The 27,980-nt window shown below is 42.0% G+C and overlaps 1 protein-coding gene across 1 annotated transcript; it reads left to right on the top strand.

Moving 5' to 3' along the window:
- The first annotated feature begins 135 nt into the window (after nucleotides 1-135).
- On the top strand, nucleotides 136-14,520 carry LOC310783287 (kinetochore protein NDC80 homolog). The gene is made up of 17 exons (XM_083644113.1): nucleotides 136-223; nucleotides 644-736; nucleotides 1,439-1,522; nucleotides 1,819-1,945; nucleotides 2,518-2,684; nucleotides 3,054-3,156; nucleotides 3,310-3,402; nucleotides 3,799-3,892; nucleotides 4,869-4,969; nucleotides 5,853-5,997; nucleotides 7,796-8,001; nucleotides 8,529-8,684; nucleotides 10,978-11,055; nucleotides 11,177-11,269; nucleotides 11,716-11,846; nucleotides 12,539-12,641; nucleotides 13,804-14,520. The coding sequence occupies exons 1-17, from the start codon at nucleotides 216-218 to the stop codon at nucleotides 13,927-13,929; spliced, it is 1,908 nt and encodes a 635-aa protein (XP_083500239.1). The 5' UTR covers nucleotides 136-215; the 3' UTR covers nucleotides 13,930-14,520.
- The last annotated feature ends 13,460 nt before the right edge of the window (nucleotides 14,521-27,980 follow it).

The raw sequence follows: 27,980 nt of genomic DNA, 5'->3' as shown, positions 1-27,980 counted from the left end.
TGAAGAAGACATCAACATCCAGTAGGTGGCGGTAATGCACAAAAAGCTGTTTGCCAACCGCCATAAAACAATAGAAGAAGAAGAATAAAAGTGGCTTGGTCCAAGCGACTTTCCGTATCTGCCCTTCATCGGTTGGTTGGCGGTTTTTATGAATGTCTCTTAAAAGAAGAACGTACATTGTCGTCTGAGTATTTTACTTTCAACATTCGACAGAAATGGATCGGTAAGTTTTGAAATGAAACGTCAAAGGCATTATAGTTTGACGGAAACTAACGTAACGTAGCTAATTCGCAGTATTGTGTTTTGTTTAGCATTGCTAGCCCTCCGTCCTCGGTTAGCTTGGCGTTAGCTAACATTACATTACTTACAAATTAAGCGTTGTACTTTGACCAAGCACATACTAGCGTTGATTGTGCCGAGGGGGTCGCCGCAGCTGGGCGTCCTCTCAGCGTAGCACGTGCAGCACGTCGAAAATGTGACTCTGCGCCTCAATTCATTGTTGTAAAGTTAAACTAACGTAACGCTATATTAAAGTGTTCTGACAGCCACAGCTGTGGCCAAGTGAAATTCAAACTGGTGATGTGCAATGTAACGCTAGCTAACTTACTGGAGGCATGTTTGTTGTTGTGTGACTTATGTTCAGTGGGAGGAAGAGAGCAGCCACCAGCAGACTGTCGGACATGCCTATGCGGGTGACGGACACAAACAGGACGAGCATGTATACTACGCCTCAGAGGTTGGTTTACAGTGTATACTTTGTGTAAACTTTACACTATTTTGTACCATTAGATTCAGACAATGTAGCCGAGACACTGCTGTGTGTGTGTGTGTGTGTGTGTGTGTGTGTGTGTGTGTGTGTGTGTGTGTGTGTGTGTGTGTGCGCTGTACAGAACAGAACCAAAAATAAACGCAGTACTTGTTTTTGCTCCCATCATTCAGGTTTTGAAATAAAACCTGACTATGTGCTATGTGCACAAAAGGCTTATTCCTCTCAAATTGTGTTCACACATTGTTTAAATCCACAACAAAAGGCCACTCTAATATGCCATTTTATCACCAATGACTGTCTTCAAAGAAAATGATACTTTAGCCCTGTTATGACATGAGATCCATAGTTCAATTTCAGTGCCCAATACATGTCTTTTTTCGCCCAAGGTAAAACTATACATACTGCACAAATTGTATATTTACAAACATTTGTGATTATCAAGATATGTTGACCAATGAAACAAGCCAGTAATTGTGATGGCAGTTGAATTGGATGATTTTTGAAGAGATTTGTTCAGCTAGAAAGACAGAAACAATCGGAACATGTTGTCACCTGCAACAGCTGAATTTAAGAGCTATGAAACATTCATGCAGTCACACACTGCTCCCATTATGTGTGTATTTGTACCTATGACTATTGACCATGAAGTATGGTTTTATTTCTTTCCAGTAAGCAGCCTTTGTTTGGAAAGCTCAACATACCCAAACCTCATTCTGTGACCTCGGAAAGGCGGACTAGCTTCTTTGGTCCCCGGTATGTAAAGTTCCATGAAACGGAAAGCAGACAAGCGATGATAGTTGTCTCATTCATTAATTATTTATCATTTTGAGTACTCTACAGAAGTTACCAAGTAGCTGCATAACCTGTGTATGTACTTCACTCACTCAATCTCCATGGGCTACTGCCCGTTGGTGTCGAACACATCACAAACGCATCGCCTGCCTGTTGCCAGCCACCCTAATCAGCACCTCATTCTCATGCCAGACGACTCCTTGATGTCATCAATCCAGCATCTTCGATATATATTTATTGTGAACTTTTGAATGCAGGACTAGTGGAGCCGGCATGTCTCGCCACAGTACTTTTGGAGGCTTTGGAGGAGCTGAGAAGCTCAAGGATGTCAGACCTCTGCATGATAAGGGCTTTGTGCAGCAGTGTATTAGACAGTTGCGTGAGGTATGAAGGCTTTCTTTCTCGTTCTCTGTATATACACACTGTGTTCACTTTGTCGAATTTAATGTTGCCCAAACTTTTTTGTTAGGCGAGTAAACTAGCAAATTTACTCTGTATTTATCGGTGTATTTATCGGGATTTCATTCATGTGGTCTCTACCTGTCTGGTCTACACCGGTGTCTGATGTATAAAGTGCTTGGAGCTTGAGCAATTTATTTGGAATTAAATCTCCCATTTTTTTTCCCCCCTGCTAGAAATTTAGAATGTTTTTGTTGTCGAGTTAAAACCGTCTATAGCAAAGCACAGGCACATCTCAGTTCAGCACTGAGATTTCCATCAGTCTGTTGTGCTTATTGTTTTGATATGTCCCATTGCCAAGAATGTTTGCTCGCATGGGTTGAGACGAAAATGGACCGTGTCAACGCAGCTGCTTAGATCTACTCTTTTGCCTTTTGTCAAGTGTGTAGCATTTCTTGCCACTGTTTATGGAGAAAGAAAAATCTTGTGCAATTGTATTGCAATTTCCATTCTTTTGGATCTATCGAGCCTGACGTGATCTTTTTTGCTTCTTGTAGTTCCTGACAGAGAACGGTTTCCAAGTGACAACCAAAATGCTCCAGTCTCCCTCCACCAAGGAGTTTTTTAAGATGTTTGAGTTCATCTATAGCCAGCTGGACGAAACCTTTCAGATGCCAACATCAAAAGGAGAAGAGGAGGTGCCACGTATCCTGAAAGACCTGGGGTATGTTTATTTGTTTATTTCTTTCTTTATTTTCTTTGGGGGGGGGGGGGGGGGGGGGTCTTTCACACATCAATACAACATCATTTTTGTCCACTTGCCCAATCAATTTAATATATTACGTAAATATTTATTTTATTGTTATGAAACAGAATTGACATGTATGCTTTTTAATGACTATTTCATCACGATCCAATTGAGATTAAAAAAAATCACCACCTAGAGACTAGGCTCATTAAAACATACTAGCAGTCTTGTCATGTGGGGACTCATCAGAAACAAGCTCCATTAGCCTTCACTTGGGAGCCTCTCCCATAGTCCCATCTCACAATAAAATAGTCTGGGTGGCTGACTCTCTATTTCTCTCTCTAGGTATCCATTTGTCCTCTCTAAGAGCTTGATGTATTCTGTTGGAGCTCCACACACCTGGCCCCAAGTCCTGGGTGCTGTCATCTGGCTAATTGACACTGTCATGGTGAGGAGCAAACGACAAATGATCCAGAAAGCCTCCTCAATATTGTCTCAGTGTGGTGTGATTTGACACCATAAAGAAGTGACTGGAGAAGACCTGGGCAGACTGAAGCATTCTATGCAATTCCTGTGGATCCATGTTGTGTTTCTGTGTCAGATTTCCAGGGTTATGGGTCAGCAGGAGCTGCTGTTCACTGACTTTGACTCTGAAGAAAATCTCAATATCGAGGAAGGGGCCGAATTCAACAAGGTACAGTGGCAGCAGTGTTATAATCAGCAATATAAAAGCATAGAATACTATAGGCATTGGCAATATATATTTACTTGGAAATTGTCTTCTTTTAGCTGATTCTTGAGACAACGGGAGTGCTTGGACATGTCAACAGTATATGTTTGTCACTGGGATCCAACCTGAGACCTAGTTATGAGCTGATCTTCTCTGTACTATTATGTCTGGATCTACAGTTCTACACCCATGTTTTCCACACTCCTGCTTCGCTGTTTAATGATCACACTGCCAAAGCAGGCAGTGTTCTGTATAAAATTAAGATTATACTGTATTTGCACCCTTTCTCATTTTTGCTCTTCTGTACATATCCATGTCTCACTTTGTCTCGTCTTATTCTCTTTGACTTTGTTCCTGCAGCTCTTCCTAGAGTACACAGCCGAGACATACGCCAAGTTTCTGCAGGGAGCCGACACATATGAAGCTGATGACCATGCATTCCTATCTAAATTAAGTAAGTATTTCACTACATCTCTGAAAATAGGTGCCATGTATCGATGCATTTGTGTTTTTGTTAAGTTTCATGCCAATCTATTTTAAATCAATGTCACAAAGTTCATCTGAATGGGAAAAAAAGTATAATTGTTATTTTCTTTTCAAGAGCCCTGACATAAGGAGGGAATGTATTTCACTTTTTAACGAAAAAATGAATACCGTACATCATGATATTGCTGAAATGTGTTAGCCTGGTAACCAGCCCCAATGAATCCTTCATTAAGGGTCTGAACTCAAGCCGATCCGCCACTTGATTCGGTGATGTATTTTTCAGCCCCAACTGATTGGTTGCTGTCTGTTCAAAATCATCAATCATCAAACTCTTTGACCAATCGCAGTAGCAAAGCAGGACAACTTTGATGATTCTGCGACAAAGAACTTAAATTGATCAGAACTAAAGGCCAATAGGTTGTTCCGCTGCAACATCAAGGTGGGAGCGCTGTTGTCAAAAAAAGCACAAGCTTCGTCTCTTGCCTTCAATACTCCTTGTCTGCTACATCCGGGTACCTATACCGGCAACTGTTAACGTTAATTTTAGCTGCAAGCCACAAGCAGCTGAACAACCGGCCAATGCATTTCAAAGCTGATGAGCTTACTGGAAAGAGAATGACTGACTCAACCTGGTTAACAAGCAAAACGTTGGTGTTTTGAGCCCGGTGAAGTGGTTACAGCAGCAGTGGTAGTGGGCTTAGCTAATGTAGCTAAGCTAACAGCTATTTAACATACATGTTGCAGCACTCTGTAATGCTACGTCATCGGTAATGTTAGATTAGTCCTGCCGGCTGACTCCTGAATAATCGCCAGTGGATGGGCTTGGGTCCAGACCCATATTGAAGAGTGCTGACAACTGCGGTTCATATGGGTCGGGATACCAGGCTAGAAATGTGTGGAACAAGAAATAAGTATTGATCACTTTGTATGTCCATCTTCCATAGAGAAGCTTTACAATGTTGACGAGGCCCAGGTGGCTTCGCTTAGGGAGGAGCACAGAATGCTAAGTGCTCAGGTGGAACAGCTGGAGAAAGAGAGCCAAAAGGTCAGAAGCATAATTTTTATATTGACACATTCTACACCCCATACAAGAATAATATCTTAGAAACATCAGCTATTACTCACACGGAAACATCAGCATACTGCTGTCATTATTAGCAAGCAACAAGTCTTTGCCACTTTTATAGTCTCTTGCCTTCATTTACTCAATCAATGCTCCACTGCTGCGAGAGAAACTGCCAAGGAGAAGAAAAGGAGACATCATTATGACTATTTGAAGTGCACTGCTTTTTAGCTGTGATCAAAATATTATCAGCCCTCAGGCTACAGCAGGGTGTGTACTAGGTTCCACTCTTGAGTTGTATCACGAACATTAAACATATGTTTTCAGTGTATGCGACAACTACCGTAAATTTCGGACTATAAGCCGCGGCTTTTCCCCCGTTTTTTGGCCCTGCGGCTTATATAACGGTGCGGCTTATCTATGGATTTTTTCAAAAAAAATAAAATAATATTCTCTTTTTTAGCACTCTTTCTAACTATAAATCCACTTCTGTTTTAATTTCCTCTCTTGCCCTCTTTTCACCACACCGCGGACACTGTGTGCACTGTAAAAAAAAAACACAGGTGGTGTTGTGTTATGTTGTTTTGTTGAAATGTTAATAAATGGGAGCTTCCTCAAACAGCCATCTCTTTCCCGACAATCCCCTCTGTGCATGAACCCTTACATATGGTAATTAAATATTAAAACACAAAAAAAATATATATATATTAAAATCCCTGCGGCTTATAGTCCGGTGCGGCTTATATATGTAACAAACAGGCAATTTTGCTGCTGCGGCTTATACTCCGGTGCGGCTTATAGTGCGGAATTTACGGTAAATGTATTAAGACAGGTTTACCGACAGCTAACATCTCCTCCTTCATAGGACCCTCTGATGACCAAGAGGAGGCAGAAGCTGACAGTGCAGACAGATCTCAACAAACTCCAGTCTTATCACAGCGACCAGGAGGTCCACTTAGCCACCCTGGAGAGCAAAGCCTCACAACTCAAGGAAGACGAGGAGGCCGCTGGTAAATGGGGGGGGGGGGGGGGGGGGGAACTAAGAGCTCATTCTACCAATGGAGTCAGTCTTTTCTTTGGCAGAACACACAGATTCCTGTGGGAATCTGATAACTTGGGGATCTGAAAGTTACAGTTATGTCTTCTGTGCTTAAACTACATGTTTTAATCTGTTCGACTACTACTGGTTAATATAGGTTAATGGGACTCGTGTCCTGAGCTAAGAAGCATTGTTTGGCATGATGTGGAGTGCATAATGTTCAATACATCTTATACAATACTTGCATGGTTACCTTCCGTCAAGCAACATGGTTCTAAAACCTGTAGCTAAATGTCATATAAGCAACACACAAGTAGCTTTTGCTCAGCCCTTTGCTACTGTACTTAATTTAACTGCATATGGTCACAGATGATGCGTGTATCTTGTTTTTTGTTTTTTTTACAACAGCAGGTTTATTTATTTCAAGTCCTATAATAAGGATGCCAAATATGTGAGGCGAGCAGAATTGTGTTCAGCCACAGCTATGCCATTTTACATGCGATCACGCGGAATCTTTCAGGAACTCTAAAGAGCACCCCCTGTGGGTGACCTAATGGAGGTGGATTATTTAATTAGCTAATTAGAGAGGATTAACTGTCGTTAACTGTCTTAATGGTCGAACTTGGCCATGCTGCACAATGGCTGCGCAGCCTCCACCGCGCCAATTCCCCGGGGCGGAGTGTCCGCAGTCAGGCTGCAATTGAGGAGCTGTCAGGGGGAGACCTGGAGCTCCAAGGAGAGGCATTTGTTTTTATCCGTGTTTCCCAAATCCAATCGTGGCCGTTCTTTGTATGTACATGTATAATCAAAGCTCATGTTTTTGTATCTGTTGGTGAACTATTTTAAATTACATTTATGGCCTTGGAAACACACCCAACGCAGAAATGTCTGTCCCCGGCCCGCTGCTCTGGCCAGCCTACTAGTATACAGTCCATACGGGTTTGGCGTGCAGAGAATGCAACATTTACACTCGATACACTGCACGGGTGTACTGCAGAGCCATATTTGTAGCACAGTAGATTCATATTACCGTAGTCATTTTAAAGGTCCCATCTTGTGTAAAACTAGATTTATTTGCTTATAAAGGACTTGGGCGTGATATATAAACACAATGGAATTCTCAAAACACATGGTTCCCAGATAAATCCACACCAGCCATGTAAGGAAAAAGTGCTTCCAAATGAGCCATTTTGACTTCTGTGATTTTGTGATATCACAAAGTAACACTCATTTAATTTGCCTGCTTACAGCACCACCTCACCACCTGAATGTGGAAGAACAAACCTTACAGCAAAACAGAAAACAAATCCACTGCACCAAAGAGATCCCAACAGATCATCTTACCATCTTATCTTGTCAAAACAGTGCATAGTTTATAGAGAAGTCCCACAGGCTGCATTTCATCCCCCCCCCCCCCCCCCATCCCAACAGAATTCATAACCTGTTTCTAAAAGACCCATGAGACATGTTTTATACAGTGAAGTACCTTTAAACATATACGGTAGCCTACCCGAATTGTTTTTGAGTTTTCAATAAAAGAGGTGCATGGGTGCACACCTTGCATACATGAATTACTACAAATAAGGGGGAGGGTAGAGAAGCGGAGGGCTATTAATCTCAAGTTCTTGTGTCAAATTCATTTTAATAATGGTCTTAAGATATTTTTGTTATTGTTTTTACAACAGCTTTGAGAATTGCCCAGCAACATGCATACTGAAACTGCAGATACTGTATGTTGTATGTCTTTCTTTCTATCTCTCCTTCCATAGCCCATCGTGTGGAGACTCTGAAGCTGGAGCAGACCAGACTGCAGCAGCTCCTGCAGAAGCAGAAGTTCACCCCGGCTGATGTGGAGAGGATCAACCGGGAGAAGAGGGAACTCCAGCAGACCATTACCAGGCTCACCAAGACCCTCGAGGAATCGGAGAAGCTTGTGTGGAATGAAGAGATGGACCTGGCCAAAGTGAAAGAGAAGGTTTGTACTCCTCCTTGGTGTGCAAGGAGGAGCCACATTGATAATGGTGTTTGGTTAGGAGTCTAATGATATGCTCGGATCATATCATCATGTGATGGAATGAGTCTACATTAAGCTAATTTCTTCCTTAATATGAAGGGAAGAAGGATCACCCCAAAAAAAGCTGATCCAGAATAATGTAATTTCACGAGGATGAGAAATTAATCATTTTCCATTTAAAGAGCAAGTACACCAACCATACAGTGCACATCAACAATAGCTGCCCCTACTTTTTTCTATGTACAACCCCCACACTGCAGCACATGACGTGTCATATGATGCGCCATGTTTTGGGCTTTAAATGGAAAATGATTCATTTGATCATGAAATTGCAATATGGTGGATCAGCTTTTTTGTGTGATAATCAGTTTAAGCATAGTCAATCTATATTTGCAGTATAATCTTCAATTCAATGATGCACATCCTGACCTTTGACTTATTTTCTCCCTTGTACTGCATGTCATCCCTGTCATCCCTCACTATCCCAGCTGGAGGCGAAGCTAGTAGAGTACCACAAGCTAGCACGCCAGTTGAAGCTGATACCAGTGTCTGCGGAGAACGCCTGCGGCTATGATTTTGAGATCAGGGCCACCTCTGAACTCTTTAGACCCGCCACCATCGTTCCACATAAAACGCAGATGCAGGTAGTTAAAACTCTCCATAAACATTCATGCTTCGGAGTAAGAGATTGAATATAATAACTAATACAATTAAGAACATATACATAACAGTTCTTCATCTGCCAATGCAGTTTGAGTCCCAATATATTTAATACTTTTGTTTTAGGTGTACCGTAAATTCCGGACTATAAGACGCACCGGTGTATAAGCCGCGGGACCAAAATTGACTATTTTTTTCTTCTATAAGCCGCACCGGTCTATAAGCCGCGGGTGTTTTGATGTTTAATTACCATATGAAAGGGTTCGTGCACAGAGAGGAATGTCGGGAAAGCGATGGCTGTTTGGGGAAGCTCCCATTTATTAACATTTCAACAAAACAAAACAAAAGTCAGGTCACTAATCCCCAGACAAAATCACACAACAATAGGCTATATGTGCAGCAAACCTGTAACCAGAGAAGTCAAGTCACTAATGCTCGTCTTCCTCTTCTTCCTGCGTACTGAAACCACCAAAGTCCTCATCTTCAGTGTCGGAAACGAACAGGTTCAGGGTGGCTTCGTCAACCACTCTCCTCTCTCCTTCATTGTCACTCAAAACCAACGAACTCCTCTTCATCTATAGCTGTGATTCCATTACAGTTTTTCGCAAAAGAATTGCGATATTTCTACAACTTCGACAATGTACAATTGCGACTTGTAGGCGTTTCCATTGAAGTTGCGTTTGAGTGATTCCCCGTTGCAGCAGCTGCCACAGTGATTACGCACGGGGATCTGCCCCATATCCCGTCCCCTGCATGCTCAAATCCAACCAATGGTCAATGGAAATCCCAACATGAAGTTACAATGCATATAAACGAGCCTGATTATCAATTCAAAAGAAAATGAGTCGCAAAATGTTGCTGGCTGCGTGAATGCAGTCAGCGCGACAGGCAGAGGAAAAAAGGTAGCCTAATAGCCTACAACTGGTCCGATTTAGAGATGGAGGGGGGAAAAGGCTGATTTGGTTCTATAATTGCACCTGAAACGTGTGCAATGTATTAGCCTACTCACAGTCACTGTATTCACTTCAGACAGCACCACCGCACCAGTGTGTGCTTTTCATCCTCTCATCTCGCCGCTGTGCCAAATGCGCGCACACAGGCAGCCTGCTGTCACCATGGACCGATTTCTGCCATTAAACATTATCTAATTTGCCCGGCTACGCTTTTGCACAACACTCGTCTTTCTGCTAGGTAGCGTTGCTTCAAAGTTTTCCACTTGCTGCGGAGGTTTTGACACGGCTATCGAACCTTACTTACCAAACTTATTTTCCGCTCCTTTTCCAAGGGATAATATGGGTCACATGACGTGCAAATGCGAAAAATGTGTTTCCATTACACTTTTGCGATAAACTGCTATATCGACACGTCTGAAAAACCACCTCATGATCATCTACTGCTCGTTCTCATGCTGTCGAGAACGAGCAAAGCTTTTTTTTGGTGAAAGAATCCTCCAGGGCGCTTCTTGTTAACAGTCCGAGTGAGTGGCAGGTCGAACGTCAAAGGCACTTCATCCATATTTATGATCTGCTCCGGTTCGATGGAATATTCCTTGATCTTCCTTTGTGTGAATTCGCCGAAGTTTGTGATTTTCTCCTGGTAGTCGGGGGAGGGAGTTGATGGGCTTGTGGCCGTTTGCTTACCGTAATTACCATATGTAAGTGGTCACGCACAGAGGGGATTGTCGGGAAAGAGATGGCTGTTTGAGGAAGCTCCCATTTACCGTATTACCGTAACATTTCAACAAAACAACATAACACAACACCACCGTTGTTTATTTTTACAGTGCACACAGTGTCCGCGGTGTGGTGAAAAGAGGGCAAGAGAGGAAATTAAAACAGAAGTGGATTTATAGTTAGAAAGAGTGCTAAAAAAGAGAGATTTTTTTTTTTTTTTTTTTTTTCTGAAAAAATCCATAGATAAGACGCACCGTTATATAAGCCGCAGGGGCCAAAAAACGGGAAAAAAGCCGCGGCTTATAGTCCGGAATTTACGGTAGTCTATAGTGTAATTATGAGAGTTGATGCCTTGATGCCCATCTTTTTGGCAAAAGACAATACTTCCATTTTTATTACTATTGTTCATCTTGATTATGGGCATTATTCGACTTCATTGAGCGATCTATGGCTTTGGTCTTGCATATAATTGTATTGATGCATACTGTAGCCTATATTCAAATGTTTATTCCATCGGAGGCGTACAAAAATGTGTCATCCTGTTGCATCTGAAGATGGATTGATTTTGTTATTCCATTTAAGTCTAGTCCATTCTCATGTTTAGAAATTGATCACTAATGTGGAGGAGGAAAACCGTCGACTGGCCATGACGAAGCTCAGTCTGGATGAGTCTAGTGAACAGGTAACGATCTTGGGATTACTGCTAAACTGTATTACATCTAGGATAAGTAAAAATAATAATAATAATACAGCAACTGCATTTGAGTCTGGTTGCATTGTGGCATGTAAAATGTATTTTCCAGGTGAATTCTAACTTCTTGGACAAGACCAATGACCTGAAGCAGCTGAAAGAGCAGATTCGCAGGCTGGATGAGCAACTTGATCATGACATGCAGGTATAGTACATGTAGTACAGTCGAATCCATTTGCATTGGCCTCCCACATTACTGGCCCTAGTGCACTAGTAGTAGATACCATAGTGATGCGTATTGTTGACAAAACACAGATTGTGCAGGCTATTTGTGTATGCATGCAGTACACAACTCGCTATCTGCTGCATTAAATATACCTGCTTATAATATCTACAAGAGAGGTAGGCCCGAGACAACGTGGAATGAAATTCACTGTTCAACTGGCAATGATTTTAGTTGTAGTTTTAGTTGTTTTTTAAGTGCATGTTAAATCAGTCTTGTCTACCACTAAATATAGCAAAAACGCTCCATTCTGTTCACAAAGAAAGCTAATACACTATAGAAGCAAGTGTGTGTGTTCTTTACATTGTGTACACACAAATATTAGCTAAATAGTGCACTATTATGCATACTTTATTTTGTGTGTGTAGGAGCAAGCACATGAGGAACAGAAGTGGCAAGCAGAGGTGGAGTCTGTCGAAAACCACAAGAAGCTTCTCGAGAAGAAGGTTAACCACGGATACGATGAAGCTCTGAAACAACATACGACAATGCATCAGCAGTTAGTGGTTTTTTGTTGTTACTGATTTTTTTGTTTTTGTTTTGCCATGGACCCGGCAGAATAAAAGTAGCTCTGCTGCGCGGCCTCGCACGTAGCTCGGCTGCTGCGTGGCCTCGCCTGCCCTATTGGCACGGGTGTGTGTGTTGCTCACTAAATGTTATTACATCAGTGATGTCACAATGCCTCCTTGTGTGTGTGCCCCATTATATCACTGATGACATCAGTGCGTGTGTGTGCCCCCCCTATGACATCATTGATCAGTCTTGTGTGAGATCACTGATCAGTCTTGTCACAATGCCTCCTTGCGTGCGTGTGCGCCCTTATGACATCACATCATTAGCTAATTAGCCTAATTAACGTGTACGCTTTACACACCCTGAAGCTTTCAGCCCAATTGCATGTAAAACGCCATAGCTGTGGCCGAACACAGAACTTGAAACAAACCGAGCCCACATACTCAATTTTATAGATGGATAGATAAATAGCTTGAAATACAAAAACACAAATGGAACAAATATACATAATTTGAGTTAAGAAAAAGGATCAAATATACACAACATGCAGTCTATAACTTATCATATAAAAAATATCTGCCAAACTATCAGCCGATACTGAAATATCAGTTATCGTATATCAGTCGGGGCGGGCTCTAATTTCAACAAAGAGATTGACTTGTGATCTCTCTTCCCCAGGTACCACCTGGTGTTGGAGGAGACCAACGAAGAGAGGCGAACGGTAGCCAACAATCTGACATCAATCTTCACCACTGCTGCCACTCAACTGGGGAATATCGAGGTATGAATTTGTCTAACTTGCACATTTATTGACTAAAACATGGATTCAAAAACATGTTGAGAATATGCCAAGAGACCTCTTAACTTAGCCTAAACATTTCTAGCAATAGGAACTGGAGATAAACTTTTATTTTAGTGAGATGTGGTTAACCTCGTTGCTGGGTATCATGCGCTCTTACACTGTCACTGGTCGATCACCCACACTGACAGGGCTCTACTGCAGGTAATACTGACTATCGATAAATTGCTCATACAACCCCTCGTCAAATAATTAGAACTATCCCTTTAACATTCCACAATTTGCTCCTAGCTCACCTGTGTTAGTAGTAATGGGATTTGTAAACAATAACAGCTTTTCTACTGTCCTATAAACTTTAAAGGTAGGTAACGTTCTCACCTTATGTTAGTGGAATTAGATAATTGTGCATCGCAGCGTTTGTGCACAAAATTGAACAATGCGTGTCGGGGGGCGTCTGTATAGGATCTGTACCGTACTTGTTTCCCGTCACAAGTTAAGTACAGGGTTGATAAGAACACATCGTTGGGGAGTACGTTCAGCCCTTTTTTTTTTTGCTTCATGAGGTTATCAATTATGATTTCGTTTTTCACTGCATGAGAAAATGGATTTCTGGCGTGCGTGTCGTTACCAGTGTTCTGCGTGAGCGTTTGCAGCCCTGGTCGGGGTCAGACTTGTAGTGTTGCCAGTTTCCCGGCAAAGACACATTTACGGCAGTATGATTGCCTAATCTGACATGGTGACATCGTGAAAGACAAAATATTGTGTACGGTAGTCTGCTCCTGCCATTAAACATCTCCGGTGTCTCAATCTTCCTGCACAAAAGTTTGTTTGAAAGTCTGATTGTATCAAATTAAATATGATTAGATAAAAAATGTTTCAAAGCACAATAGGTGTGCTTTTGTCTTTATTCAGACTAACCAAAAATAATTAGTGCTCGTTCATTTATCTTCACAGATTGTTCTGAATATTTACCAGGTGTTGCATGCCATGTACTGTATAGTATTGTATTGATTCCCTGTTGATTGATATATGAATTTCGGTAAAGGTCAAAGAAAAGAAAAAAAAAACACAATTCCAGGCTGAGTCAGCACGTAGGGATTCTCCCTCCTTTTGTCTCACCTTTTGGTTCTTGTTCCCATAACAGAAGTGCCTGGAAGATCTGCACAGCAGAGTGCAACGTATCTGCATGAAGGCAACGGAGGACGACCAGGCGGCTATCGAAAAGCTCCGCGATATGCTGCAGACCTTCAATGATATGATGCAGACCTGAACTCGACAGATAACCTCAGATAACACACTTCTGACTACTTCATCTATTAGTTTTGTATGGACTGCTATAATGCACATTGTTGTATAAGCAGTGCTTCTTTCCTATATATTCTGTAAGCTTTGCTTGCTAATGGTTCAGTTGCTGACGCTTTAGCAGGCCAGGTACTGCTAACCTACTGTATTATCCATAGAAGAAATTAAGACAGCCAATCAAGGAGGGAGCTAAGATCACATTCAAATAAAGTGATAATTACTGTAGGTCTTAATGTCATCAAAAGCGCTCTTGCACTATACAGACTGTGGATCCCCCATCTTCAGTCTCTAGGGAGCTACAATTTTAGGCTGGAAAATCAAACTGGTATGGTAGTCCCCCTGTTCACCTCATTGACAGCCTCAAACCCACAGATGTGATGTATTCTTTTCTGTAATAGATAGAAAGTTGCCCAAACATCCTCTATGCACCAAATACCCGAGATACTTTTCATTACTACTTTTTTTAAATGATTTTTTAAAGTATTTTTCTCCCCTTTCCCCCCACCCCAAATTGTACTTGGCCAATTCCTCCTGCTGTCCCGGTCATTGCGCCACCCCCTCTGCCGATCTGGGGAGAGTTGTAGACTAGCACATGATTCCTCAATACACAGTCGCCAGCCGTTTATTTTCACATGAGAGCGATGAGTTTCACCGGCACAACGTGTTTTTTTTTTTTGTGTTTTTTCTGTCCAAATAAAGGCTTTTTAACATTTCTCTACCAAAACAGCAGTGTCGCTGTGGAATTTTTTAAGTTTGCTCCTTCTACTCTACTAAAGGTTTTTTACAAGAGACAAACTTTTCCTTTACACACAGCAATTTTGTTTTAATGTACTGTATACAATTTATCATTTTTGAAATACAGCAGCCATGTGTTTTGTGAATACAAAGAGTGTTGCATCGGTGATAACTGATAAGTCTTGAGGCAGGAAATTCAAGTGATATGACCAGCTGTGATGTGGTTATGCATCTGCCTTTTTGTTTAATAAAAAAAATGTTTTGCTCAAGTTCTGTGAAAATAAAATGTGTAGGTTGTCAAATGAAATCATACATTGTCCGTTTATTTAAAATGCATAACGTCTGTGAGCCAATGGTGGAAAGAAAAGTAACCAGAGAAAAGATCACGGAACTGCATGTTTTGCACTTTTATATTTGATCAAAAGTTTTTTGAGATGATTGTAGTGTAGCGACTGACATGCAAGATGGGATCTATTGACTGGTCTGAACACATTTTGAAAATAGCTAAGCATTTAACTGTTTGCAGTGTGCCAAGATGATGTGGGTGTTGTGATAGTCTCATGTAAAGCTGGAACAAAGGAACATTAACTCACTGTACATGATATCCCCCCTTCCCTTTGGACTATAGGTCTTCCAAGCAGGGAGCGATGCAAACTAGTCACCTTTTTCAACCTAAAATAACAGTTAAGTGAAGGATTTCTGACTGGCTTTGTATCTGCCCTGGTATGTCACCTTTTTCACTATACATTGCATCCCTGTCTAAGATTTGTCTTTACCTAAGCACAGCTAATACGGGAAAGCTGTTCCTCTACTTCTGGGGTGGGTGGCAACTCATGTGTGGCCCCTGGGTCAACTCCCCCCCCCCCCCCCCCCCCCAACAAAAACAATACAAGGCGGATGTTTTTGGTTAGGTTAGACCACCCAAATCTGTTTTTATTTTACTGTACATCCCAGAACATGCCACAATGGCGTTAGCATTGTCCATCCACATATTTAACGTTAGCATTTGAGCTAACACTATTGTAACAAACTTTCCTGGATGCACATTGCACATGCAACATTACTAATCTGGTTAATATGACATATTTGGGTGATGTACCCCATCAAATTGCTGTAGTGGATTGTTTTAAAGCTAGAGCAAGGTTTCTGGTGTCATCTGAATGGAAGAATTACTCAATTCAATATGAAAAATATAAATGTTGGTATAATAAACTTTGCTTACCAGTCCTTTTCATCAAATTAGTAGCTATAATTGGGAGCGATGTGTTACAGTAGGTTACTGGTGGAAGTGCACGGTCATAATCTGGCCCTCTGGTAGCGAGATTTTTTTTTTTGTGGCCCTCTATCATGAAAGTTGGAAAGAGGTGCAAAATCTCATGCAAGGTGTCATCAGCTCCAGGTCTAATGAAGTTTCCTATCCATCAGATGCACTAAAGTGAACCAGATGTCTTGAGATATTTATGGAAGCAGTGTGTGAGAAGCAAATAATCCGCAGCTCATGGTAGAGCAGACATGAAGAATATGTAGAAAATATTTGATGAGAATGTAAACTGTGATAAGCTGCAAACAGATGGGTGCAGTTGACCATATTAGGGCTTCTGTGACAAGTGGTCGTCTACCTTTACTTGTTTACATTGTCCAGTAAGTATGTAATGAATGTGCCTGATACATTTTCTGTTATTTAGGCCATTTTAGAACCCAAGACCCTGTGTGAACCCGTGACCCGTAACAAGTGATCTCAAATGTATTCATAGTATTCCCATTCCCATGCTGTCAATATGGTGCTTTACCATATACAGATGAGCTCACTGGCTGTGGCTATCATTTGACTGTTAGTAGAGCGGATAAGCTCTAAGGGTTAGTTACATCACATCCTGTATATTGGTTACTGACCGTCCAGCTGTACTGAGACCACTAGAGGACAGCACACCACTGACTGGCATAATGAGTGTTCAGGTCACTGGTTGGTTGAATAGACAGAGAAAGAGAGAAATATCAAATAGCTATTTGCCATTAGGCTATATCTTTGTACCCATTAGTACAGTGGCCTGGGATTATTATTATTATTTTACACCACACACAATTTAAAACTACCGAAGAGGATTAGGGCCACAATGTGACAAATTTGAGTTCCGAGTTCAAGTCAACATTCTGAAAATAAAGTTAGAATTCTAAGTTTAATGTCAGAATTCTGAGATTAAAGTCAGGATTCTGAGTTTAATGTCAGAATTTTTATGAAAAAAGAGAATGATCAGATTAAACTCAGAATTCAGAGGTTAATGTCAGAATTCTGGGATTAAAGTCAGAATTCTCAGATTCAAGTCAGAATTCTGAGGAAAAAAGTCAGCATACTGTTTCATGTGACATCACTGATGATGTCACTGATGTATTACAAATGTACAGAAATGTGAATGTCTGGGGGCCCTAGGCTAGACATAAGGTAGATTTGCCTTTTTAGAGTGTTATGACGGAGCCATAGAGCTAGCTATGCACAGACCTGTCCAAAGAATTATGTCTGTAGGAAACATGAGACTGACTGTGAACTCAATATGTTTATTTTAACTTTTACATGGGTTTTGTAGTAGCGCTATCAATAGGCTAAAGAAAACTAACGCTACAATTAAATAACAAGCGTGAACAGGAGACGATTGCCAATTTCTCAAATGCAAAACAGCAGCGTAATAATCTTGTTTGTAGTTCCAGTGAAAGATCTTTGTTCGTGAACAGTAGGCTTATATACAAAAATGTCACTTAGGGCTCACCCACAGCAAATGAAGCAAAACGTTTGAAAGCATCTGTGTCTCAATGTGTAGCATGTGGACCAGCACAAAAACACATCTGTGTCTCAGTGTGTAGCATGTGGACCAGCACAAAAACACATAATGTGTCTCAGTGTGTAGCATGTGGACCAGCACAAAAACACATCTGTGTCTCAATGTGTAGCATGTGGACCAGCACAAAAACACATCTGTGTCTCAGTGTGTAGCATGTGGACCAGCACAAAAACACATATGTGTCTCAGTGTGTAGCATGTGGACCAGCACAAAAACACATCTGTGTCCCAGCACAAAAACACATATGTGTCTCAGTGTGTAGCATGTGGACCAGCACAAAAACACATCTGTGTCCCAGCACAAAAACACATCTGTGTCTCAGTGTGTAGCATGTGGACCAGCACAAAAACACATCTGTGTCTCAGTGTGTAGCATGTGGACCAGCACAAAAACACATCTGTGTCTCAGTGTGTAGCATGTGGACCAGCACAAAAACACATATGTGTCTCAGTGTGTAGCATGTGGACCAGCACAAAAACACATCTGTGTCTCAGTGTGTAGCATGTGGACCAGCACAAAAACACATCTGTGTCTCAGTGTGTAGCATGTGGACCAGCACAAAAACACATCTGTGTCTCAGTGTGTAGCATGTGGACCAGCACAAAAACACATCTGTGTCTCAGTGTGTAGCATGTGGACCAGCACAAAAACACATCTGTGTCTCAGTGTGTAGCATGTGGACCAGGACAAAAACACATCTGTGTCTCAGTGTGTAGCATGTGGACCAGCACAAAAACACATCTGTGTCTCAGTGTGTAGCATGTGGACCAGCACAAAAACACATCTGTGTCTCAGTGTGTAGCATGTGGACCAGCACAAAAACACATCTGTGTCTCAGTGTGTAGCATGTGGACCAGCACAAAAACACATCTGTGTCTCAGTGTGTAGCATGTGGACCAGCACAAAAACACATCTGTGTCTCAGTGTGTAGCATGTGGACCAGGACAAAAACACATCTGTGTCTCAGTGTGTAGCATGTGGACCAGCACAAAAACAGCATCAACAACTGCCGGTGTAGTGTGTTCCAGGAAACACAGCTGACCTGAGTTGCCTCTGTTAATGTATTCATTTTTTTCCTCTGGGGACTGTTTTCTAAATCTACAGAGCCTTGAAGTGCCTGCAGGAGAGAGAGAGAGAGAGAGAGAGAGAGAGAGAGATTTGAGGCCACAATTTACTACATCAAGGTCACAAGATGATATTTTGTGCACACAAAATAGAACTTGTGTCCTTGTTTTGATTTATCTACGCGCACAAAATACATACATATTGTAACATTGTTTTGGTTCATTAATGTCCTCACATTATTTTATATGCACAATTTCATAATTCATGCAAAAAAATCAACACAACACAAACGTTCGTACATTTTTGAAACCATAACAAGTTAGTTTATTCAGGAAGTGATTTCACCCACTTTATTATTTTATTTTATTGATTTATATATACTAGAAATTGAGCGCTTGATTCCTAGAGAGACCGGAGATAATGCGCCATGGGTGCAGTTATGGAAATCGCCTGCTCCGCGGGCTCGCAGACGCACCTCGGCCGCTGTGCGACCTTGCCCACTGACAGCTCAGCCGCTGTGCGGCCTCACCTGATCTATTGTCATGCGTAGTGCACATTTGCTCAACTGCGCATGCATTTAGTTGCTCCAGTGACATCACTAATGACATCACAACTTATGAGCATGCGCAGATGAGCAATCTTGTACAAATGCGATAACACAGTGTAGTATGCCGGTCCTACTTATAACCTCAGCCTGGAAGAAATATTTATGACATCACTAATGACATCACTTATGACATCACAGTTGATTGAGTGACATCTCTGATGACATCACAAGAGATTTCTAGTACTAATTGGGCAAAAGTTGGCGCGGTGCACAATTGCTCAACTGTGATGTCACTCAGGCAGTTGTGATGCCATCAATGATGTCACTCGAGCAACTGTGATGTAGTATGAGCCGACATTTGCATGATGGCACCTAGGTGGGTGGGCGGTGTCTGTCAGTCCAGAGTCTCCACCCTAGTCTTTTTTAGTTAAAATTGGCTAAGTGGGCAGTGTCGGGGTGTCTATCAGTCACGGAAGTGACATCATCAGTGAGGCGGGTAGCGGTGTAAAGTGACGGAAGTGACATCACTTCTTGGGCAAAAGTTGGCGTTGCGCACATTTGCCAACTGTGATGTCACTCAGGCAATTGTGATGTCATCAGTGATGTCACTCGAGCAACTGTGATGTACTATGAGCCGATGGCACACAGTCGCACGATGGCACACAGTTGCACGGGGACACAGTTGCACAACTGTGAATTTGCCCGACTGTGATGTCACTCGGGCAGTTGTGATGTCACTCGGGCAGTTGTGATGTCACTTGAGCAACTCTGAATACTATAATTGGAGGGCTGATGGCACACAGTTGCACGATGGTGGACAGTTGCGCAACTGTGATGTCATTTGGAGAGCTCGCACAGTTGCTCATGGCGCACATTTGCTCAACTGTGATGTCACACATGTAAGGGATAATGTATTGTGAGCCGGTGATTACTGGCGAAATAATGACCGACAGGTGAATGATTGAGCCCGACGCGCAGCGGAGGGCTTAATCATTCACCTGAAGGTCATTATTTCCAGTAATCACCGGCTCACTATACATTATCCCGCTTAGAACACGGCCTACAACTAAATTATTTCAGTAATCTGACAAAAATAATTATTCAAATAGATTTTTTAATAGCGTTTTCAATGACAAAGCGGTTTCATTCGTAATTGGCACACAAGACACCACAGCTGCAACTGGTTGGCCTAATTAGTAGTGTCTGCAGACAAAATGCTCTTATCAACTGATTAATCCAGGTGTGGCAGAGCAGCGGTCGGTTGTCGAGAAATAATGACCGGTGAATCTTGTAGATTGACCAATCAGAATCGAGTATTCAAGAGAGCCGTGTTCTAAATACTGTATATCTCTACCGTTATGGTCTCTCCACACCCAGCATGAATACAACAAGCCCAGCCACATACTCTGAAGGTTGTTGAAAGACATTCTGGGAAATGTAAGAAATCACTAACTGGAGTAGACGCAGACAAGGCAGACTGAGAGAAACAAAAAGGTCTATTACAACACTTAATTCCAGTGAGGGCGTTTTCTTTAACAAAACCAATGGCCAATGACCCCACCCGTAAACACCAATCTCATTATCATATCTCCTTTGCCAACGCAGTAACGACTTTAGAACTTTTTTCAGGGGTATGTTTGAAAACCTTCAGTGCTGCAAGCGTGAGAGCGAAATGTTTTGGTAGATGTGACGGGGAGAGATGAGGTGATTGTGAGGGGCTCCATGGAGAGAGGGAATGAATAATGTGATGGATAACTTCCACCACAAGAGGAGGCAACCCAGCTCCTTGGTGGATTGGGTGGGGGGGCGAGAGAGGAAAGAAGAAAGGCCAATGACATGTGTTAATGACTCGAGAGACTTTTAATCCTAAAATCCTAAAAACGAACCCGCAAGATACAGTTCTGTTTGCTATTCAAATCTCTAAAGACAAGTGGAATCCATACAAAACAATTTGACATGACTCTCAAGACTGTGTGTGTGTGTGTGTGTGTGTGTGTGTGTGTGTGTGTGTGTGTGTGTGTGTGTGTGTGTGTGTGTGTGTGTGTGTGTGTGTGTGTGTGTGTGTGTGTGTGTGTGTGTGTGTGTGCATGTGCGTGCACCTTTGCGCGTGTGAGAAAGTTGTGTATCCTGGAATGTTTGTGCCCCCGGAGACATGTGCATGTTGGCATAAATGTTTGTGTTTGCGTGTGTGTGACTGTGTGCCGCCCACATGCATGCATTTACGTGCTTATGTCTACATAAATGTGTGTGTTTGTGTAAATCCCTGTGTGTTTGTGCTTCTAGAAATGTGTGTGTTTATGCCACGTTTGTGTGTGTGTGTGTGTGTGTGTGTGTGTGTGTGTGTTTATGCCATGTTTGCGTGTGTGTGTGTGTGTGTGTGTGTGTGTGTGTGTGTGTGTCTCCACTGTTGGCTAGCTGTGGCCGCCCTCAGCCTTTGGATGGTTGCAGTCAAAGACATGCACCATGAATTCTTAATACACTGCATGTTCCTGCCATCACACAGGGGAAGTCAATATGACCCAGTCGTGGTCAGAAGCTCAGCTCTTCTAGGGAATGTGTGTGTGTGTGTGTGTGTGTGTGTGTGTGTGTGTGTGTGTGTGTGTGTGTGTGTGTGTGTGTGTGCGTGCGTGCATGCGCGTGCGTGTGCGTGTGTGTGTGTGTGTGTGTGTGACTCCCATGGGGCCTCTAATACAGAAGGGAGAGAGGTGAGGAGGAGAGGATGTGTGTGTGTGTGTGTGTGTGTGTGTGTGTGTGTGTGTGTGTGTGTGTGTGTGTGTGTGTGTGTGTGTGTGTGTGTGTGTGTGTGTGTGTGTGTGTATGTGTGTGCCACTGTAGTGAGAGAGAGAGATTCAGATGCAAAGGAGAAGAGTGAGATCAGACTAGGTCCCAAGTGTGAAGGATCCCCCCCCCCCCCCCCCACCGTGTTGTGAGGAAGGTGTGCGTCACTGACTTGCCATGTACCGTGAGGCCGTGTCATCCATACAGCTTTCTGCAGCTAATCCGTCAAGATAGGGACAGGCAGACACACGGTAGAGTGGCGAGGTGTTAATGTGTGGAGTCTTATTAGGGGTTAACCTTGCCCGTCCACCATAGAATAATCTGTTGTACAGATGTAGGAAATGGATGCAGAGAGAAAGAGAAGAGAGATTAAGAGAGAGAGAGAGAGAGAGATCTGTATTATAGTTCATCCACACTCTCCCCTTTTCTCTCCTCTCCAGCTCCCTGTCAAAACACCATTGTGTAGCTGAAATCTGTCTTCCTTAGATCTACATTATGACAAGCGCTGACATTTTTATCTGATCCAGAAACTAATTGTCTCCAGATTTGGAAGTGTGTGTGTGTGTGTGTGTGTGTGTGTGTGTGTGTGTGTGTGTGTGTGTGTGTGTGTGTGTGTGTGTGTGTGTGTGTGTGTGTGTGTGTGTGTGTGTGTGTGTGTGTGTGTGTGTGAGTGTGTGTGTCAAACATGGAATAATGACGCAACTTTTGTAATACTATTCCGATTTTTTGCAATTTCTCCATCTATCTAAATTCATTTGACGTTTGACATACAATCATTGTTACTAACAACAAAACAAACAAACATGCCTGTTAATCATTTTAAGGTTGTTAAGTGTTGTGTTGGCAGATTTGGCTCTGTTCTTCCTGTAGTCCACAACCATCTCCACAGTCTTTTGAGCATTGAGCTCCACGATGAGATATATATATATATATATATATATATATATATATATATATATATATATATATATATATATATATATATATATATATATATAATGACTTTGCTCTCAGACAGCCTCTTCGACATGTAGTGAAAACAAAAGTTGTGAGGTGATGTAAGGGTCCCACGCAAGACCAACCCCCCGATCCAAAATGGAATTATTTCTCTAGGCCTATTTTACAATTAAATAATTTAGGTTACTACAATAATTAGGTCCACTTTTGATTTTGATAATTAGGACTAGCTTTACCAATTTCAGACAAATTATGGAAAATTCATCAATATTCCATGTTTTACAGTTGATTCAATTTTTATTACCAAATTGCATGATTCTGTCTGTTTGATTCTGTCATTTTGCAGAAATCATATGGCTCTAATGGTAGCCAAGAGGGTACTCATCTCCTGATTGTATTATGACTGTATTATAACTGGCTTTCCATTACATGTTCATTTGACATTTGAATCTGGTCTTGATTTTGAGCCTCTGTATCATTTTGAAAGTCTTTGTCTTGTGTCATAATTTGTCGTAGCTTTGATCTGGTTTTCACCCGTCATTAATTTTGTGTTTAAATATTGTATTTATATCCAACAGCAATGCAAATGTCGGAATCACACGGCACCTTTTCCATTGTTGTTTTTGGGTCATGTGTTGTGCTCCTCAGAGAATTCACCACTGAGTATCAATTTCAAACTAAGTTTGAAAGGTCAGACCACTGTTTTGGCATTAACTCAATTTTTCCAATTTTCACTTGGACTGGACTCGTCTTTGGTCTTGGTTTGTGCTGAATTCTACTGAGGTGGTCTTGACTGCAGCCTAAAACGAGCCTAAATGGTCTTGCTCTGTCATCACAGTCTTCTGTGTGACCTTATGCATTCACACTGCTCCCTCTGCGTTACGTGAGGTCGATGGTCCCTACTTGTTTCAGTTCCTTTGATGACAGCTTCCTGCATTGCTGTGTTATGGCAGCTTCCTATGGGACTTCAGCAGATGACAGTTTCCTGTGTTGTTGGTCTTGGTGTGAAGCACAACGTAATTAGGCTCTCTTCTGTGGAATAAGAGACATACTGAGTGACTGGTGTACACGCTACATGGTTTTCCATCTCACCTCCTTCGAAACAGCCTGCTCATCATTCATCTAAGGGTCAAACCACACCATCACTCAAGTGCTATTCTTTTGTCTTACGACAGTTTGTCTTTTTAGCCAGAAAAAAATAAAGAAGAGTTCATCCCAGTCGTGAATCAGCGATGCCGTGGCGTAGGTTAATACTGCTCCAACTAGAAGAAAATGTGTATTCTGTGGTTCATAACGTTAAGCCTCATCATGACATGTAAGTCATTTGATTATAAAGATTTCTTCAGGTCCACATTTCTTCAAGCCTCCTATTCACGGTTAATTTAGCAGCTCTATAATGAATCACCGATTAGACTGGGTTCTCTGTTTAGGATTGGGCCAGTCTCTACATTTCACAACATGCACTGCTTGTCAAAAGTTTGGGAACACCTTGACTTTTCTCCATTTTCATAGTTGATTTCCGCTGAAAAACAATGCTGATTTACTTTGCACATGATGTCACACATACCTAAAAACTGTAAACGGTTTTACAGGCCTTCATTTAGAGTTGTTTTGAGTTAAAGTTGTGGACCAGTGATGTCATTCATGCACAAATGACATCACTGGTCCACAACTTAACTCAAATCAACTCTCAATAACTGTCAAACTAAATGAATGACAGCAAAACTGTTTACAGTTTTCGGATATGTGTGAGATCGTGTGCAAAATAAATCAACATTGTTTTTCGGCGAGGTTCTCCTTCAAGTGTTATTTGGTGAAACAGACGTTTTTGGGAGAGTGCAGGAAAACGAGGTGAAGTAGAGAAGAGATGTTTTGGGGATGCTGAGTGTTGCCCTGTGTCCCTTAAGTGTACCTCAATGGTCAGAGCATGGCTAATATGGCCACTGACAACGTTTTGTTTCCTGTTCTGATCTGTGTTACAAAATGTGTCCGCTTCACGGTGGCGTATAAGGTACTTTGGGGGAGAAAACATCCACCATATGGCATAACTTATATGAATCAAAGGGCAAATAAACATGGCGTATGATTCCCCCCTTCTCTTCTGACCCCTTCTTTGCTTGACCAGGGTGAAAAGTAGCAGTCTTTCTCCCAAGAATGCAACACTCGGCATCGGCAGTGTTGGCCAAGTTACTTTCAAAATGTAATATACTACATATTACTAGTAACTTTCATTGGAAAGTAATAAGTTATTTTACAATATTACTGTCTGTGTAGAGTGACTCGTTACTTATTACACTACCTTTGCATTAATTTCACCAAAATAACTGCAGTAGCAGAATGACATCAACGACCCGGAACCACCCAGAAAAATATATATTTATATATTTTTGTTTGACCTTTATTTAACCAGGTGAATTGTTTGAGAACCAGTTCTCATTTGCAAACATGACCTGGCCAAGAAGGGCCCAGTAGGAATAGCTACATTGTCAAAGTCTAGTAATAAAAAGACAAATAAATATATAAACATATATAAACCGTCTTGAAGTCAGTGTAAACCATCCAAAATTCTAAATGTTATCCTTTTCCTTTGTTATAGTCATCTATAGTGGTTATTTGCATAAAAACACACTATTTGATTAGGAAATGATTGTATCTTTATTTAAATATCTGCTTTGATTTAAAAAAAAAAAGTAACTCAATTTGTAACTTGTGTTACTTGACAAAGTAACTGGTATAATATTACTGAAATCCTATTGGTAATAAGTTATATTACTGAGTTACTGCTAAAAGTAATATATTACATGTACTATGTTACTTTTGTAATGAGTTACCCCCCAACACTGGACATGGGTCAGTGTTGAAATGCCTGCACCCACACTCGCTAGCAGATATACTTGCATGTGGATTTGGGGAAGAGGCAGAGGGGGTGGTGTAGTTGTGATGTGAGTGAATTACAGAGCTGCCGAACATGGCGTATCAAATTTCCGCCAGATCTGTCTCTGCTCACCCAGGCTTGAATGGGGGTTATTAAGGCACTACGAGGGGTCATAAGAGGGTCATTGGGGACTATATGAGAGGTTATATCAGGGTTATAAAGAGGTTGTGAGTCAGAGGTTTGAACTGTTCGCTCCCCGCTTTCATTCTGTGAGTCATTTTCTGGCTTAGTAGGATCCATTTCAGGGTCCATTCACCTCAGGGGGGAAACAGATGTCTGTTAGAGGATCAGAGGCTTGTAAATACTGCTGTAGGTATTTTAGGGATGTCACACACTAATGTCTGTCTTTGGATTTGCTCTTTATAGTGGGAATGTTGCTTTTCTTTTTTTGTGGCTTTGAGTCCCTCGTATGACTTTAAGCTTATGTTACTCTAAACCTCCCTCCCCAGCATCTCTCCCATTTCTTCCCACCGCATAACTATCCAGTGCAACGGCATGGACATGATCATAAACGTCCAAACTTAATTTGAAAGATCACGTTGAATTAAGAGGTTTAAATCTATAAATTGTTTGTCTTTTTAAACTTCAGATAAATTATACCAAATGTTTAGTTGTAGCGCTATGAATTTCCCCCCCGAGGACAAAGACAGAAAACACTTGTGAAATGCAGCTCCTATTTCATGATCAGTGCACAGCTATCAGAGAGGAATGCTTACATGGTTGGAAAGCCCATATTGTTTTAGCATCGTGATGAGCGCTAGATTTATGTATATACACACATGGTTGAGTGGTTTGTCAATTTTTGGCATCCTACAATGTTGTTCTTTCCATCTGGCCCGAGCTGAGAGTATGGCTGTGGCCTGTGCTGGGATGATATGGAGTACTGTACTCATGTGTTTGTTTGTGTGTGTGTGTGTGTGTGTGTGTGTGTGTGTGTGTGTGTGTGTGTGTGTGTGTGTGTGTGTGTGTGTGTGTGTGTGTGTGTGTGTGTGTGTGTGTGTCACATTGTCAGACACTAAAACCAACCTGTGAGATACGGCACTTCCTCTCAACAACAGATTTGTGTTCAACAGATTTTATTGTCTTGGGACAGTGCTGAGCAAAAAGGAAGAAGAGAGCTACAGGTGCAAAGCTTACTGAGGAAGGGAAAGATAGAGTAGAGAGAGGAGGAGAGAGCGAGACAGATACTGAGGAAGGGAAAGAGAGAGAGAGTAGAGAGAGGAGGAGAGAGCGAGACAGATACTGAGGAAGGCAAAGAGAGGTAGAGGTAGAGAGAGGAGGAGAGAGCGAGGCAGATACTGAGGAAGGGAAAGATATTGAGGTAGAGAGAGGAGGAGAGAGCGAGACAGATACTGAGGAAGGGAAAGATATTGAGGTAGAGAGAGGAGGAGAGAGCGAGACAGATACTGAGGAAGGGAAAGAGAGGTAGAGGTAGAGAGAGGAGGAGAGAGCGAGACAGATACTGAGGAAGGGAAAGATATTGAGGTAGAGAGAGGAGGAGAGAGCGAGACAGATAATGAGGAAGGGAAAGATATTGAGGTAGAGAGAGGAGGAGAGAGCGAGACAGATACTGAGGAAGAGAAAGATATCGAGGTAGAGAGAGGTAGAGAGAGGAGGAGAGAGCGAGACAGATACTGAGGAAGGGAAAGAGGGGTAGAGGTAGAGACAGGAGGAGAGAGCGAGACAGATACTGAGGAAGGGAAAGATATCGAGGTAGAGAGAGGAGGAGAGAGCGAGACAGATACTGAGGAAGAGAAAGATATTGAGGTAGAGAGAGGAGGAGAGAGCGAGACAGATACTGAGGAAGAGAAAGATATTGAGGTAGAGAGAGGTAGAGAGAGGAGGAGAGAGCGAGACAGATACTAAGGAAGGGAAAGATATCGAGGTAGAGAGAGGAGGAGAGAGCGAGACAGATACTGAGGAAGAGAAAGATATCGAGGTAGAGAGAGGTAGAGAGAGGAGGAGAGAGCGAGGCAGATACTGAGGAAGGGAAAGAGAGGTAGAGGTAGAGAGTGGAGGAGAGAGCGAGACAGATACTGAGGAAGGGAAAGAGAGGTAGAGGTAGACAGTCAGTTAGAGATCAGTACTCCTGCAGCTGGTAGGGATTCAGTGTTTTGCTCAAGGACACTTCAGCAGGGTCGATGCTTACTGACCAAGGTCATCCGGTC

The sequence above is a fragment of the Poromitra crassiceps genome (assembly GCF_964638095.1).
Source record: "Poromitra crassiceps genome assembly, chromosome: 10".
NCBI lineage: Eukaryota > Metazoa > Chordata > Actinopteri > Beryciformes > Melamphaidae > Poromitra > Poromitra crassiceps.
Note: the sequence above shows the minus strand (reverse complement) of the source record. Positions and strands in the feature narration are given on the sequence as shown.

Bases quoted from the DNA above. Each gene is read 5' to 3' on its own strand.
- LOC310783287 (XM_083644113.1), top strand. The intron at 8,002-8,528 runs GTTTGTACTCCT...TCACTATCCCAG, and splicing joins TGGCCAAAGTGAAAGAGAAG to CTGGAGGCGAAGCTAGTAGA. The intron at 11,847-12,538 runs GTTAGTGGTTTT...TCTCTTCCCCAG, and splicing joins CATACGACAATGCATCAGCA to GTACCACCTGGTGTTGGAGG.